The 13,730-nt window shown below is 47.6% G+C and overlaps 3 protein-coding genes across 3 annotated transcripts in view; 2 read left to right on the top strand and 1 right to left on the bottom strand.

The window, feature by feature from the left end:
• The first annotated feature begins 1,418 nt into the window (after positions 1–1,418).
• On the top strand, positions 1,419–3,864 carry CIDEB (cell death inducing DFFA like effector b). Its single transcript, XM_007949232.1, has 5 exons — positions 1,419–1,459; positions 1,756–1,897; positions 3,012–3,161; positions 3,364–3,554; positions 3,732–3,864. The coding sequence occupies exons 1-5, from the start codon at positions 1,419–1,421 to the stop codon at positions 3,862–3,864; spliced, it is 657 nt and encodes a 218-aa protein (XP_007947423.1).
• Positions 3,865–4,413: 549 nt separating this feature from the next.
• NOP9 (NOP9 nucleolar protein) lies at positions 4,414–10,486 on the bottom strand. The gene is made up of 10 exons (XM_007949231.2): positions 10,240–10,486; positions 9,582–10,034; positions 8,532–8,642; positions 8,151–8,292; positions 7,834–8,026; positions 6,175–6,315; positions 5,660–5,785; positions 5,217–5,453; positions 4,893–4,998; positions 4,414–4,571 (listed from the first exon to the last, which is right to left on the bottom strand). Exons 1-10 carry the CDS (start codon positions 10,484–10,486, stop codon positions 4,414–4,416), a joined length of 1,914 nt encoding a protein of 637 aa, XP_007947422.1.
• Positions 10,487–11,541: 1,055 nt separating this feature from the next.
• DHRS1 (dehydrogenase/reductase 1) overlaps positions 11,542–13,730 on the top strand; it is a 13,510-nt gene continuing 11,321 nt past the window's right edge. Inside the window, exon 1 of the mRNA XM_007949230.2 lies at positions 11,542–11,691. Within this exon, the coding sequence (XP_007947421.1) occupies positions 11,542–11,691 (150 nt within the window). The remainder of the gene's footprint in view (positions 11,692–13,730) is intronic.

Here is a 13,730-nt window from a genome sequence, read left to right as displayed (position 1 = left end):
ATAACTTGTTGGGGAGTCACAGCACACGACTGTGAAGAGACCACCCTGCCTGGGTACACCAAGGATCAGGCAGGTGTAGAGGAAAGAGAGTAGTGGTAAGAAGCCCTCTCTGGTGGAGAGGAAAGCAGTGCTTGGAAATGAAGAGATTTCAGAGGGAACTGAGAAAGTGGTGGAGGTGAAGGGAGAAAGAAGGGACTCTGCCCAGCCAATAGCCTGTATGGGGGTTTCCTTGGAAGCCATGATACAAGAAGCACAGTCCAAGCAGAGTGTGAGTTTAAGGCATGTATTAGGGACACCATCTCAGGGAGCAGGTAAGATAAAGAAGAGGCATCAGGAATCTCCAAGAAGCATACAGAATACCAGAAAAGACTGGGACATTTACCCCCAGCTCCCAGTTTGAGGGTTAGCCTCATACACACTTTCAGCTTGTCAGAGGCTGAGTGAGCTGCCTTGGCTTCAGACAAGGCCCCTAGGCAGGAAAATAGAGAGACTAGGACTCATCTGAGGGGTTCACTGTCAGTGAAAGTCTGGGCTTCCATGCAGCTGTCCATGATAGCTACAGCTGAAATCACAGATGGGACGCAGAGCAACAAAAGCTGCAGTCCTGATTCCATCAAAGAAGACCCCACACACAAAATTCACATCTCCTTCATGTACATTAAGTAAGTAAGTGGCAAAAGGAGAAAGGTGAGAGAAGGTAACTAGTGTGGCTGAAGCAGGCTGTTCTGGTGAATGAAGTCGGAGAAGTTGAGCCACCTCCCCTGGACCAAGGGAGGAGGAAGAAAGCAGGAAGGTCAGGATCCCACACAGAATCCTGATGACTAGGCTTCAAAGAAACACCTTGACTTCAGTGGATAGAGGAAAGCCATCCTCTCCTCACACTCCACCCAAGCACACTCTCATTTTCTCCAAGCCCTACCCATGCTCCCATCCCATTTCTCCACTCTCAGCCCCTGCCTCCCTTTCCATAAACCTGCAGCTCATGGTTTTTTCCAGTAGGTGGCAGCTTCTCTGAGGACAGGAGCCAGAAACTGTCCCTAGAAATGTCCCTCCAAATAAATAAAAACACCAGAGATTACATGCCATTCTCTTAAATAGGTCCCGTTTACTCTCAAAATACATGCCCACACCAGAGATACACACAAGCTTCCATGGCCTTTTCTGGGCAATTCAGGGCTTCAATCTTTAATTCCCTACCCCAACTAGCCCCTCCCCCATTCCCTTTCCCTGGACTTTGTCCTTCTTACAGGCCAGGCAGGGGAGTCAGAGTCCGGGATTGACTCATTCCCCACTTGACTGGGGCTGAGATCCCAGCTTTGTAACAGAGAACACCAACACTTCAGCCCCGGCACAGCGGAGAACCACTCAGCCCAGAACTCACTGGGGAGAGGCGACCTTCCCTATCCCTTCCTTCCACCATGGAGTACCTCTCTGCCCTGAACCCCAGCAACCTGTTCAGGTGATATCTAACTCTCCTCTCCACCCTCTAACTCTGGGGATGTGGCGAGGGCAACAAAACCCCATTCAGCCCTGGACCCTTACCAGAACCTCTTCCTCTCCTCCTGACCCCCACAATTCCCTGGTGGGCCACACTAGCTCCTGAACAACTACTGCCCCTACCACTCCCTTGTGGTCTCCCTTCTCTAATCTGCAAGATCTAGATCCCTCCCTCCCTCTCTGGCTACCACACCCCACCCCCAGCCCACTCGGCAAACCCTTCCTTGCTCCTTCTTCACCCTTCTTCTCAACTACCAGGTCAGTGTCCAACGTGAGCTCTGAGGTTGGTCGTAGAGTCTGGAACTCGGCTCCACCTCAGAGACCTTTCCGTGTCTGTGATCACAAGCGGACCACCCGGAAAGGTCTAACAGCTGCCACCCGCCAGGAACTGCTAGACAAGGTGAGTGGGCCAAGTCCCTGGGTTCCTGTTGCAGGGGCAGCCATGGGGCTAGAAAATAATGAGAACATGAGATGATGGAGCAGAAAGGGCTGACCCTGAGGGCTAAAAGGAGTGTGAGCATTTGGGTCAATTTGTTTGGGGTGGGGGGAGCAGTAGATATGGGGTTAGAGGGATGGAATGGAATTCAAGGCAGTATGGAATAGCGATTTATATGACAGATCAAGATCAAATCCTGATTCTGCCACTTCCTAGATAACAAATCTTGGGAAATTATCCAACCTATCATCTACAGATGTTTCTTCATCTATAAAAGGGGACTAATACACCACCACCACCACCCCTTAGGGTAGTTGAGAGAAATCAAAAAAGATAATGTATATAAAGTGCTACAAAGATACCTGGCACATAGTGAGGACTCAAAAAAAAGGATAAATATCATGATTACTGAAATGGTTCAGGAGGACTCAGTGAGGGTAGGAGAGAATAAGGTTAATTGTGTAGATAAAACAGAATGGATTTCAAAAGAACTTGGCTAGGTTTTCAACTCCAAACCAGTAGAAGTGTAACTGTCAGAATGGCGTATGACCAGGCAGTGTTTTGTTCTATCATATATAGGGTCGCTATGAGTTGGAGCTGACTGACAGTACCTAACAATAACAGAAGTGTGTCTGGGAGAGAAGTAGGAGATGACAATGACATGGTAGTGGCAAAGCATGAGCAAATAGAAAAATGAGAAAACTCACTGCAGTTGAATTGATTTGAGTCACAGTGACCCTATAGGACAGAGTAGAACTGCCCCGTAGGGTTTCCAAGACTGTAAATCTTTACAGAAGTAAACTGTGTCATCCTTCTCCCACAGAGCACCTGGTGCGTCCGAACCACTGACCTTTTGGTTAGCAGCTAAATGCTTTTACCACTATGCCACCAGACCTCCTTCCCCTAAAAAACTAAAGACTGGGAGCTGGAGCCATTAGAAAGGATGGCAAAGGGAGGTCTGGGAAATGAGTTGGGACATCAACAGTATCTAGGCCAACAGATAGATGTTGGGTAGCTAGAGCAGGGAGGGGCCTGGGATAAATTCCACCCCTTCCCTCCTGTTTCCTGCCACTGCAAGGCACTGGAGGCCCTACTACTGAGTGGAGTGCTAACACTAGTGCTGGAGGAGGATGGCACCACTGTGGAGAGTGAAGACTTCTTCCAGCTGTTGGAGGATGACACATGCCTGATGGTGCTTGAGTCAGGGCAGAGCTGGAGCCCCATCAGGGTAAGAGGCCCATCATGAGGCTGTTATTGGCTACCCGTCCTTTATAGCTCTCCCCATCTTCTTCTCTAGCCTAATTCTGATCTTGGTGAAAGAGGTGCTGGAGAGCTGTGGAGTCAAGGGTGGGTCTGACTCAGTGCTGATGGAGATCAGTGGTGGGTATCAGGGTGAAAAGGCCCATTGCATTGACTTTGGTACCAAACAGAGCGGGATGCTGTCATATGGCCTGGGCCGAGAGAAGCCCAAGCATAGCAAGGACATTGCTCGCATCACTTTCGACGTGTACAAGCAAAACCCCCGAGACCTCTTTGGCAGCCTGAACATCAAAGCCACGTTCTATGGGCTGTATTCTATGAGTTGTGACTTTCAAGGACTTGGCCCAAAGAAAGTACTCAGGTCAGAGATCAGTATGTGATACTTCCCTCTTCCCTATGGCTGGGCGGTCCCCATAATTCCTTCTCCTGCACTCACCCTCAGTGAGCTCTCCCTTGTAGAAGGCCCCTACCCTCTGGCTCTGTAGCCTCCCCCAGCATTCCCTTACCCATCTGACTTTCCCTCATCTCTACCCTCCAGGGAGCTCCTACGTTGGATTGCCACTCTGCTCCAGGGTGTGGGCCACATGTTGCTGGGCGTTTCCTCCACTCTGCGCCACATAGTGGAGGGGGCTGAGCAGTGGCAGCGGCAGGGCCGCCTCCATGCCTACTGAGGAGGGTCTCTGAGCTTCTGCCCCCAAGCTTGTTCCAAGAGATACACTGTTAGAACTGTGACAGCATCAGGTTTTTGAACTGGGGAAGACTGTGCAGGTTAGAGAATTTACCCAATTTCCCTGCTGTCTTCTGATCCCATCGTGGCAGAATCCATCAGCACAGTCTTACACCCCCTAGCCTACACCCTCTTCTGAAGAATGCTGCCCCATCCGGCCATATTTCTAGCCTCCCACTTACCATTAAAGGTCATAGGCCTGCCCTCAGATACCTTGATCCCACTGTGACTGCTGCTACATCTAGATTCCTTCCCAACTCTTCCCATCCCGTCCATAAGCTGCCAGCACACTGAAGAGAGCCCTCTCTGACTTTACCTTGAGATCTTGATTTCTTTGTACTCTTCCCCCTCCATGGAAAAAAAACAAAATTTCTAATAAAAATATAAAAATATTTACCAATAAGCTTTTGAGTCTAATTCAAACCAGGAAAGAGATGGAATAGATACTCCTTCCCCCCTCGCCCATCAACACTCAATCCTAGATCCAAAGGCTTCAGTCTTCAAGTATCGAGGTCAGGATCCGCCTCCTCTTGGCCACTGCCCCCTGCTGCTGTTCCCAAGCCTCTCGTCGCTTCAGGAAGGTAGTTAAGGCTATATTTCGAGCCACATGGTGGCCAAAAGGGTCTCTCATCAGCTCTTGGTTCCGCTCCCCTGCAAAGCGAACCACTCCATGTTCAGTATCATCATGCAGTCACCCACTCATGCTTGAGGACAGATTCTATGTGTACTGAAGGTCTCTTCATTTTCTGATTCTGGGCCTGCCTCTAGAATAGACTTAACACTTCTCTCTTCAAAGGACAGATGTGGGAGCACAGGGCTGCATAACAGCAGAGGGGAAGGAGAGATCAGACTGCTAAGAACTCCTTGCCTAGACTACCCTTTGGACCTTAAGTCTCTGCTGAATTTAAATATACTGCAACCACCCAGCTATCTGGAAAAGTACAGAAAAATCAAAGAGGCTCTAGTACTCACCCAGCTCAGCAGCAATTTCCTTCCGGGCCCCCAGTGCTGCTCCACTCCAGATGGCATCGAGCACACGGCTGCCATGGCAACTACAGGCCAGGGCCACATATTGTCCCTATATTGATAAAAGCAAGAGGTAGGTCCCTCTAGGCACCAAGAAAGTGGTGCTGCAAGGTGAAGGAAGAGGACGGAAGTTTCAAAAGACTGTAAAGCCTACATCAAAACAGTCTAGAAACTACATATTCTCTGACTCTGAAGGCATCACCCCAGGGGAAGCTCACAGTCTCTGAATGAATGAAGACAGGGAAGATGAGACACAGCTAGAAGTCTAACCTTTAGGGTCTGCAGCAAATGGCGACGTCGCTTGTGGGTCACGGAGGGGCTGGTCAGAACAGCATCAAGCACGTGGGAGCCAGAAGGACTCTGGGCCAGAGCTAGGAGCTGTGGCCCCGTCAAGGCACCTATACTTCGAAGCACAGGACCAGGGGTAGAGAAGTGCATCAAATGCTGGAGCAGTAGAGACCCAAGGACTGTCACTTCCCCCAGAGGCCTAGCTGCAGCCATTTCCACCTGGCAGAACAAGGACAGGAAATTAGGAGACAGCCACCAAACCAGAGATATGAGCCTATGCCTAGGACATTGCCACCTCCACCTGGATGAAGTCAGAGATCTCACCACCCTTACCTCAGGAGTGAAGGGCTCTCCAAGACCTGGGAGGCCTGATTGGAGAGCCCTGATCCCTCATGAGTCAGTGGCTTGGCCTCTCCCCACCTCACCTGGTGCTCTGCAGGCACTGCCTCCTCCTCCTCCACTAGGCCATAGTACACCTCATAAGCCGTCAAAGTGGCAAACAGAGGCACACAGGCCACTTGCCGGGAGGAGGGCTCTGCACAGTGGAATGCCTAGACAAGAAGGCAAAACATGAGTCTGAGAACTACCCTTCCCTAACCCTGACTCTGCAGACAGGGGAAACATTCAAAAGAAGTGAGAGGCCTAACTCCACAAGAACGTAAGCTCCATGAGAGCAGGATCTCATCTGCCTTGCTATATCCCCAGCTTCTATACATATAGCAGAGGTTCAATAATTATTCCTTAAATAAACTTCTCTTTTAGTTTTGGGAGACACTTTTCATTCCAGGGCTGAGATGAATTCTGGTCTCATTTTTTCCCTCTATCTGTAAAACCCCTAGAGATCAAAGCTCTTAAATGCACTGGAACAATAAATGATTAGATAAGTCCAAGTAGATTGAATTTCGACCAAGGCCATAACTGGATTGTAGGTGACACTCACCTTTAACAACAATTGTAGGACCTGGGCTTGGTGGGCCCCAACTCTGCGGCAGGCCCCCACCAGGGCAATGACTACTCCTGGATGGCCCTGAGCCAGCACAGCTTCCAGGGCAGGGCTCAGCTCCTCAACTATAGGGGACAGCTGAGGAGAGACATGGCACAAAGAATCTTTGGCATTCTGGTAATAGTAGGGTAAGGTATTCAGAGAAATCTCCCTGCTAAAAACTAAAAATGCTCGATAAAATATAGAAAGCATTATGAACTGCCATATGGAAAATGAATTTGCTCGTAAACTTTTACCGAAATTACAATAAAATTTTTTAAAAAATACTAAGTATAACAAAAAACCAATGAAGAGCAGGCAGCTAACACAGTCTCTTCGATATCTTTTTAAAAAAGAAAGAAAGAAAGAAAAGAATGTGCTAGGTTTGAAGAGACTTAAAGGGCATCCTAACAATCACACAATGCAAGGCCCTAATTTGGTCAAACCAGTTACAGAGGACATTTCTGGGACAATGAGGAAATTTGAATATGGACTGGACATTACACAAGATGAAAACTTGTGAAAGGTAAAGACTAATATATGGAAAAACAGGTTACAAAACAACATATATACATGGTTTCAACTTAGTAAAAAAGATGCATGTATATAAAAGATGAGCAAAAATATCCAGTGTTTTATATAATGCTTATAAAGGCAACCACTATGATAGGATTATGGTGCTGTTAAGTTTTAAATTTTTTGTTTATCTATATTTTAGTTTCACTCTTCTTTTTGTTTTGTTTTGTTTCTTGGTCATCGTGTTGTGCAACCATCATCACTATCCATTTCCAAATTGCTGCTCTGATTTCTGTCTACACTACCTATAGCCAAAAACAGCTTTAGTATTACAACTCAACTCATTCACGGTATACACTTGAATGGATCCATTTTAAGTGTACATTTTGACAAGTTTTGACAGAGTTATACACCCACAAACCACTACCATGATCAAGATGTAAGATATTTATTAAAAAGTTTCTGTTTTGTTATTTGTGAAAGTAACAGTATTACAGTGGAGAGGGAAGGCAATGAAGACCAAGTTGGGAAATGCCAGGCCAACTCTGGCATAAAGCCTGCATCCAGAGAGGTCTGGGAAATACAGGAGCACTAAAGCGCCTTTTGCTCTCAAAGCACTTGCCAACATCAGGACTTTGGTTGGGCTGGACAAAGCCCAGGACAAGTGGGCAATCTTAGAGGTGTCAACTCACATTGCGAGGACACTTCAATGGCCACACTCTTGAGGTATGAGAGAACCACAATTAAACCTGCCCTCCCATTCCAACTCATACCTAGCAAAGGAAAAGAGATACTATGCCAGCAGCCCCATTGCTCATATGGGTTTGAATCCAAGTATCCAGAGGTGGGCTTTAACTTGGATTAACCCAGTTTCCTATTGGTAGTGCCTTCCGGCACCTGAAAGAAGTCAAAACAAATCCTCTCTGGGAGGAAGGCACCTTCCTCCAAAGTATGGGAAATTCCCAGGAATAACTCTTCAAGGGCAACGGCCAGCATACTGTCAGAGGTAAAGAGGCAGGCTCACAGGAAAATAAAGTTCCATGAAGAAGAACTAGCAGAAATAAGAGTACAGAAACAGACCCAGCCCAGTGCCTGACTCACCAGCTCAGGGGTAGTGACAGCATCCAATAAGCGCTGCAAAGGGTAGTTGGCAATGGGATGTGCAGCCAGGGTTTGCAGCTGCCCCTTGAAATGATCCTCAAAGAGGTTCTGGAGCCTCGGGGGCTCCAACACCAGTAGCACCTGCTCCAGGAGTCTGGAGCTCGTCTGATCCCGCAAAAACAGCAGTAGAGGGCTGGGGACAAGAAAGCAATCAAACATATCAAACTCTCCTTCATCCCAATTGCAACTGCATCACATCACCCCATTCATTTCACACAGCCTGTCAACTTTGTTTGATTCTGAAGTCCTGACCATACCTGCCATCTGCTGAGGAATTGCGAGTACTCAGGTAGCCAATCACAGCACTGCAGAGATGGGCACAAAACTGGGGCAGTTTGCGATGTAAGATCTGTAAGGCCACTTGAAGGCAGAAACTGGAAATTTTCTCAGTGATAAACACTGTGGGAAAGGATAATGAAAGCAGCCTTCTCAAAATACAGATGACCTATACAACCTCAAACCTTAAGCAACAAGGTACAAGGGGCTATAGACACAAAGGGCCATTACAGAGGACTTACACAATATCAAACAAGATCAAGTTTGAGAAGATAAGTAAGGCCGATCTAACTAAGGGCCTTGTCTGAAGATAAGTCTAGAAAAAATAAGACTATAGAGTCCTCACCTACTTTCCTCCTTACCAGCAATGTCCTTCAGAAAGAAGGCACTCAAGTCCTGAAGGCGATTCAAGAAGGTTTCAGGGACCTCAAAATCACTTGGCTTACATTCCCAAGCAGGAGCCCTTTGCACCTCTGAAGGAAGAACAAGAACATATGCAGCAGTGAGATCCCAAACTGCTGTCAAGGAGGGCGATGAATTCCACTGATAAACAAAGATTCTGCTGGGGGTCACAGAACAGATGTGGTACACCTGACTGTCTCTTCTCATTTGGATAACTGCACTGAGACTACATTTCTGTTTTGACTTTTCTAAAAAACTTCCACCAGCTCCCTCATGGTTCATAGAGATAATCCAAACTCAACCAATTATTCAACATGTTCCAAAATCAGGCCTCACCTAAATTCCCAAATGTAATTTCTTAGAGTTTTACAAAATGTATGTCATGGCCTATGAGTGTAACATGAAATCAGTTTAGTGGATCTCAACCAGCATATTTTTAACAAAATAGCCTAGAATTTAAAAAAAAAAAAAAAACAGGAAAGAAAATATCAGCGTGGATCGCATGTAGTAAGGGTATTGTTTCCTGAACTTTTACTTGAATCCAATGTGTATGTATGCTGCTGTTGGACTGTGGTTTTTAAAAAAAGTCTTAAATTTCTCTATATCAACACACGTGCTCTGGTGGTGCAGTGGTTAACACATTCAGCTGTTAACCAAAAGATGAGTGGTTCAAACCCACCAGCCTCTCTGTAGGAGAAAGATGGGGCAGTCTGTTTCCATGAAGATTTATAGCCTTGGAAACCCTATGGGGCAGTTCCACTTTGTCCTATAGGGTCACCATGACTGGGAATCACCTAGATGGCAGTAGGTTTGGGTTTGTTATGAATCACTTCTCTGGGCCTGGGCACACATTAATCTTTGGCCTGCTAAGCCCTGTCCTATCTTCTCTGCTAATTCTTTAAAGTCAGGCTTTCCCATGAAGACATACTCTTCTGCTTACTCTCTCCTTCTGAACTTCCTAAGCTCTCCTCTTATGTCCACTTCTGGCCCTTACCAGAAGTGATACTTACCAGCTGATTGGGATCCACGGGGCCTGGCTCTCTCAGACTCCAGAAGAGTGCCTCCTAACACCTGCAGCAGAGTTCTCACCAGGAAGCTGCCATGTGTGTCTCCACAGTAGAAAAGAAAGTCATCACACACCTCAGCTGCTAGTCCCAGGACCAGCTCCTCCAGGGTCTCCGAGGGATCATCCTTTTCACCCTCCTCCTCTTCCTCCTCCTCCTCCAATGCAGGGCTCCCCAGCAATCGAGGCAGCTGCAGCAAAGCACTTTGCAACACATGCACCCCGCACCGATGACAGGCCACAAAGCGCAAATTGGGACGCAGAGCAGCCCATACTCGACACAGAGGTTTCAATGGACTGAACCCCAACAGTTCTTGTAGTATTTCACTGCCACTCCTGTTGGTGGCCACGGCTAGGGCCTGAGCTTCCACTTCCTTCAGTACATTCTGCACCATTAGCTCTGGAAAGAAATAGTTCAGGAAGGCTGAGAAAAGGATAAAGTTCAATTTCATCACTCAACTAAGAGGTGGGGGGGGCGAGGAAGGAGATGGGAGATAAAGATTAAGTCCCCACGCTCTGGGGATTCCCACAGACCTCCTTGCCTGTCCGGGATATTTTGCCCGGGCAATAATGTCTCTTGGACCCACCCCGAACTTGCGAGCTACCTCGTTCTTCCCCGGTCTCGGGAGCCTCTTTCAGAGCCGAGAGCGCCTGGCGGAAATAGCCCAGAGCTTCGGGGCTCAGGTGAGAGTGCCCATCAAGAGCCGGCTTCGAGCGCTTTTCCGGAGGTGGTCTGGGTTGTCCCTCGTGGCCTGGCGGGGGGCGATCCGATCTCTTGGCCCCGCGCCCCCGTTTGCTACCAGCTGTGAACTGACGCCTTGACTCGTGGCGGGAACGCGGACGCATCCCCATGAACGCTCCGACCCACCTCCAAGGGCTGCCTTCGCTACAGGGGTCTCACCTAGACAGAGTTTGGAACCTGTGGCGCACTCAGGACGCAGTGTAATGCGTCATAGCTCCGCGACGGCCTCCAGCTAGGAGGGTGTGGGTGAGTCCTCCAAATTACCCCGCCCCATTTACTTGTGCCGGCAGGGGTCCAAGACCCTGCCCCCGGCCGGCCCCCGATCTAAATCTCCCCGGTCCATATGTCGCTGCCACCCTTAGCCCAGAATGCGCGACTTTGTCCCTGAGCCCCGCCTCCAAGTCTCCAACTCAACTCGGATCAACGTCCACCCCAGCCCTGTACCTTGCCCTAATCCTAGTCAATTCGCCGCGCACCGTTGCCTGGAATCAAAGCTCTGGAGCTGCAGGTGTGTCGAGCTAGGTGATTCGAGGACCGCAGAGGCTGCAAACCTGACAGGTAAGAGGCACGAGCTACCCACTCGGCTGAGAGTCCCCAGGCCTCACGCTCTCCGTGGAACGGAAAGCTGCGTTCCAGGCTAAGGGACTGGGCCACATCAGACAGCCCACCAGCCCAGGACTCTGTGTGGACGCACTTTGAGGGGCCGCCAAGCCAGAACCCTCCATCTAGCCAGCCTGGTTCAGAGGGTCCCAGTAGATGTCTTGTACAGCCCCACCTTCGTCACTCCCTGTTGTTGTTGTTATGTGCCGTGGAGTCGGACCTGACTCATAGCGACCCCTCCTCGGTTTCTGAGGCAGTATCACTACAGTCTAGATTGCCCAACCTTCCATGCGAGGAGTGGCTGGTGGATTTGAACCACCAGACTTCTGCTTAGCAGTCAAGTGTCTTGCTACCAGAGGCCTCCTAAAAGAGGCAACAGACTCTGCACAGGGGCCTGCCCTCAGTAGTCCCCTCTGAAATATCACCCTTCCCCTCATGGTGTCCCAGTCATTGCACCCCTTCCTGCCCCAATTCCATTTGGGGTACCCAGCCTCCACACACATTTTGTACACTTCTCTCAGAGCAAGTCTTTGCTTCTACAGTTTTTCCTTCTTTATAGTGAGTCATGGCAACTCCCATGAAGGGCCAAGTGTGTGTAGTAACTGGTGCCTCTAGGGGTATTGGCCGTGGCATCGCCTTGCAGCTCTGCCAAGCAGGAGCGACAGTTTACATCACTGGCCGCCATATGGACACACTCCGGGCCACTGCTCAGGAGGTAAGCACTTCTACTGGGACCACAGTTGTCAGAAAACACTTGAGGGGGCCTTTTGGACTAACCATTACTTCTCCAGTCCTCCCGTAGTCCTTTATATTCCTTAGTAAAACAGTAATACTTAATGTGGACTAGATAAACACCACAAAAAACAGGTGAGGTCAGGTTTTGCCACCAACTGAGTTTTAGGAGAAAAACTTTCTGTCTGAGCCCTTCGGGAGTTTTGAAATGCAATTAAAGGATTGTGGACCTGTGCTCTCCTGTGTGTTAGGCAAGACTTTATTGAACTGTACATTCACATTTGCAAGTCAGACTTTCCTGACAGATTTCAGTGAGATAAGTATTTGTGCACCTGTGATTTGCCAGACATTGAGAAAAGTACTAAGGTTACCAAGATAAACTTCAACAGGAAATGAGTTGCAGAAACTGGTCATTTCAATGTAATGTGAATATGGTAAGTGATAAGGTGTGCATGGAATGCTCTGGGAGTAGAGAGAGGGAGCATGGAGATCATATAGGGAAGTGCCCTGCAAGAGGTATTATTTACCCTGAGTCTTAGAAGGTAAGAGTCAAATAAGCAAAGTCAGGAAAAGCATCCCAGCAGCCAAAAAAAAAAAAGGAAAAAAACCCAAACCCACTGCCATCAAGTCAATTCCAGCTCATAGCAACCCCCATTGAGTTTCCGAGACTGGAATTCTTTATGGAAGTAGAGCACCCCAACTTCTTTCTGCAGACCAGCTGGTGGGTTGGAACCACTGACCTGCTGGTTAGCAGCCAAGTGCCTTATCCACTACACCACCAGACTTCCATAAGCAGAGGAACAGTGGTGAAAGAGTGTGGCTGTTGTGAGAAATAATGCTGGAGTTTAAAAGTAAAAGGGAGGAGTGGTGGGTGAGAGGCTGGAGAAGAAGCAGAAAATGGGTCTTGGAAGACCCTGGAGAGAACTTTGACTTTTAAGAGATGGTGATTATCTTACTGAAAACACTAGACTGATGCTCTGCTGGAAATTAAAAAAAAAATTATTGAATAAAATCATTTCATGAAACAGGGAAACACTATAGACATCCGTACAAGATGTTGCAATGCGCACAATTGCAGGGAGAACAGTAAGTGGTTCAAACTCACCAAACCAAATTCACTGCCAGAGCTGATTCCGACTCATAGCATCCCTATAGGGTTTCCAAGGCTTAGTCTCTACCTTACGCACAAATTTAGGAACAACAATGGACAGATCTGTGTTTATTTATTTATTTTTAAAATTTTTATTGTGATTTGGGTGAAAGTTTACAGAACAAATTCATTTCCCACACAGCACTGTCTCCCTGTGCAAACACTGCCCTTCAGTTCTCTCATGATTGACTTTGCATTATTTCTAATTTTTTTTTTTTTTGCCATTTTGTTCTTGTGTTCTGAAATTGTTCTGTTTTTGTCTTTGTTTTCTTCAATTTTTCAGTGTTTTCCTTGATCTGTCTTTCAATCTTTTGAACATACCTAAATGTAATTCTTTTTTATTCGTTATCAGGGAGTTCCAATGGTGTGTTTTCTGGGTCTGTATCCTGGTCCCTTGTTTGTACTACTTTATCTTGCTTCTTTGTGTGGACTGTGCATGGTCTGTTGTCTCTGAGACATTGTGACGTTGGTTTTTGTATATTTAATTGGTGATTGTATGTTTGAATGATTCACCCAAGATTTTTGTTTTCTTTGTTTTGTTTTGATATATCTGAATAAGCAGGGTATTGTGCTCCTCTATGCACTCGTTGGCACCATTTAGACACCTACCACCTGTCTCCTGCTGGGTGTGATAGAGAATGAGACTGAGTGCACAGATAATTTTAGCTGTTTGTGAAGAGCACTCAAGGGTGAGTCAGGCTGTCATGTATCATTGGCCAGTTGCTGCAGAAGCAAGTGGTGGCCCTCAATCAGTAGGTGGGGCTGAAGGACGTGTAGGTATGGTTGGGTTACATAAGCATGGTTGCTGTCCCCCACTCAGCCAAAAACAACAATTAAAAAAATAATATCAAAAACGTGAAAACAAGAGGACA

Source organism: Orycteropus afer, unplaced genomic scaffold (genome assembly GCF_000298275.1).
Source record: "Orycteropus afer afer isolate SDZICR_OR568_19922 unplaced genomic scaffold, OryAfe1.0 scaffold00243, whole genome shotgun sequence".
NCBI classification, from domain to species: Eukaryota; Metazoa; Chordata; class Mammalia; order Tubulidentata; family Orycteropodidae; genus Orycteropus; species Orycteropus afer.
Note: the sequence above shows the minus strand (reverse complement) of the source record. Positions and strands in the feature narration are given on the sequence as shown.

What these genes read in the sequence shown, in the direction of transcription:
- CIDEB (XM_007949232.1), top strand. Translation starts at nt 1,419, where the DNA reads ATGGAGTACCTCTCTGCCCTGAACCCCAGCAACCTGTTCAG. An exon ending in AACCCCAGCAACCTGTTCAG is followed by an intron (nt 1,460 to 1,755) that starts GTGATATCTAAC and finishes CTCAACTACCAG; the next exon opens with GTCAGTGTCCAACGTGAGCT. An exon ending in AGAGCTGGAGCCCCATCAGG is followed by an intron (nt 3,162 to 3,363) that starts GTAAGAGGCCCA and finishes GGTACCAAACAG; the next exon opens with AGCGGGATGCTGTCATATGG.
- NOP9 (XM_007949231.2), bottom strand. Translation starts at nt 10,486, where the DNA reads ATGGGGATGCGTCCGCGTTCCCGCCACGAGTCAAGGCGTCAGTTCACA. An exon ending in AATTCCTCAGCAGATGGCAG is followed by an intron (nt 8,027 to 8,150) that starts GTATGGTCAGGA and finishes TCTTGTCCCCAG; the next exon opens with CCCTCTACTGCTGTTTTTGC. An exon ending in CTGTCACTACCCCTGAGCTG is followed by an intron (nt 6,316 to 7,833) that starts GTGAGTCAGGCA and finishes GTCTCTCCTCAG; the next exon opens with CTGTCCCCTATAGTTGAGGA.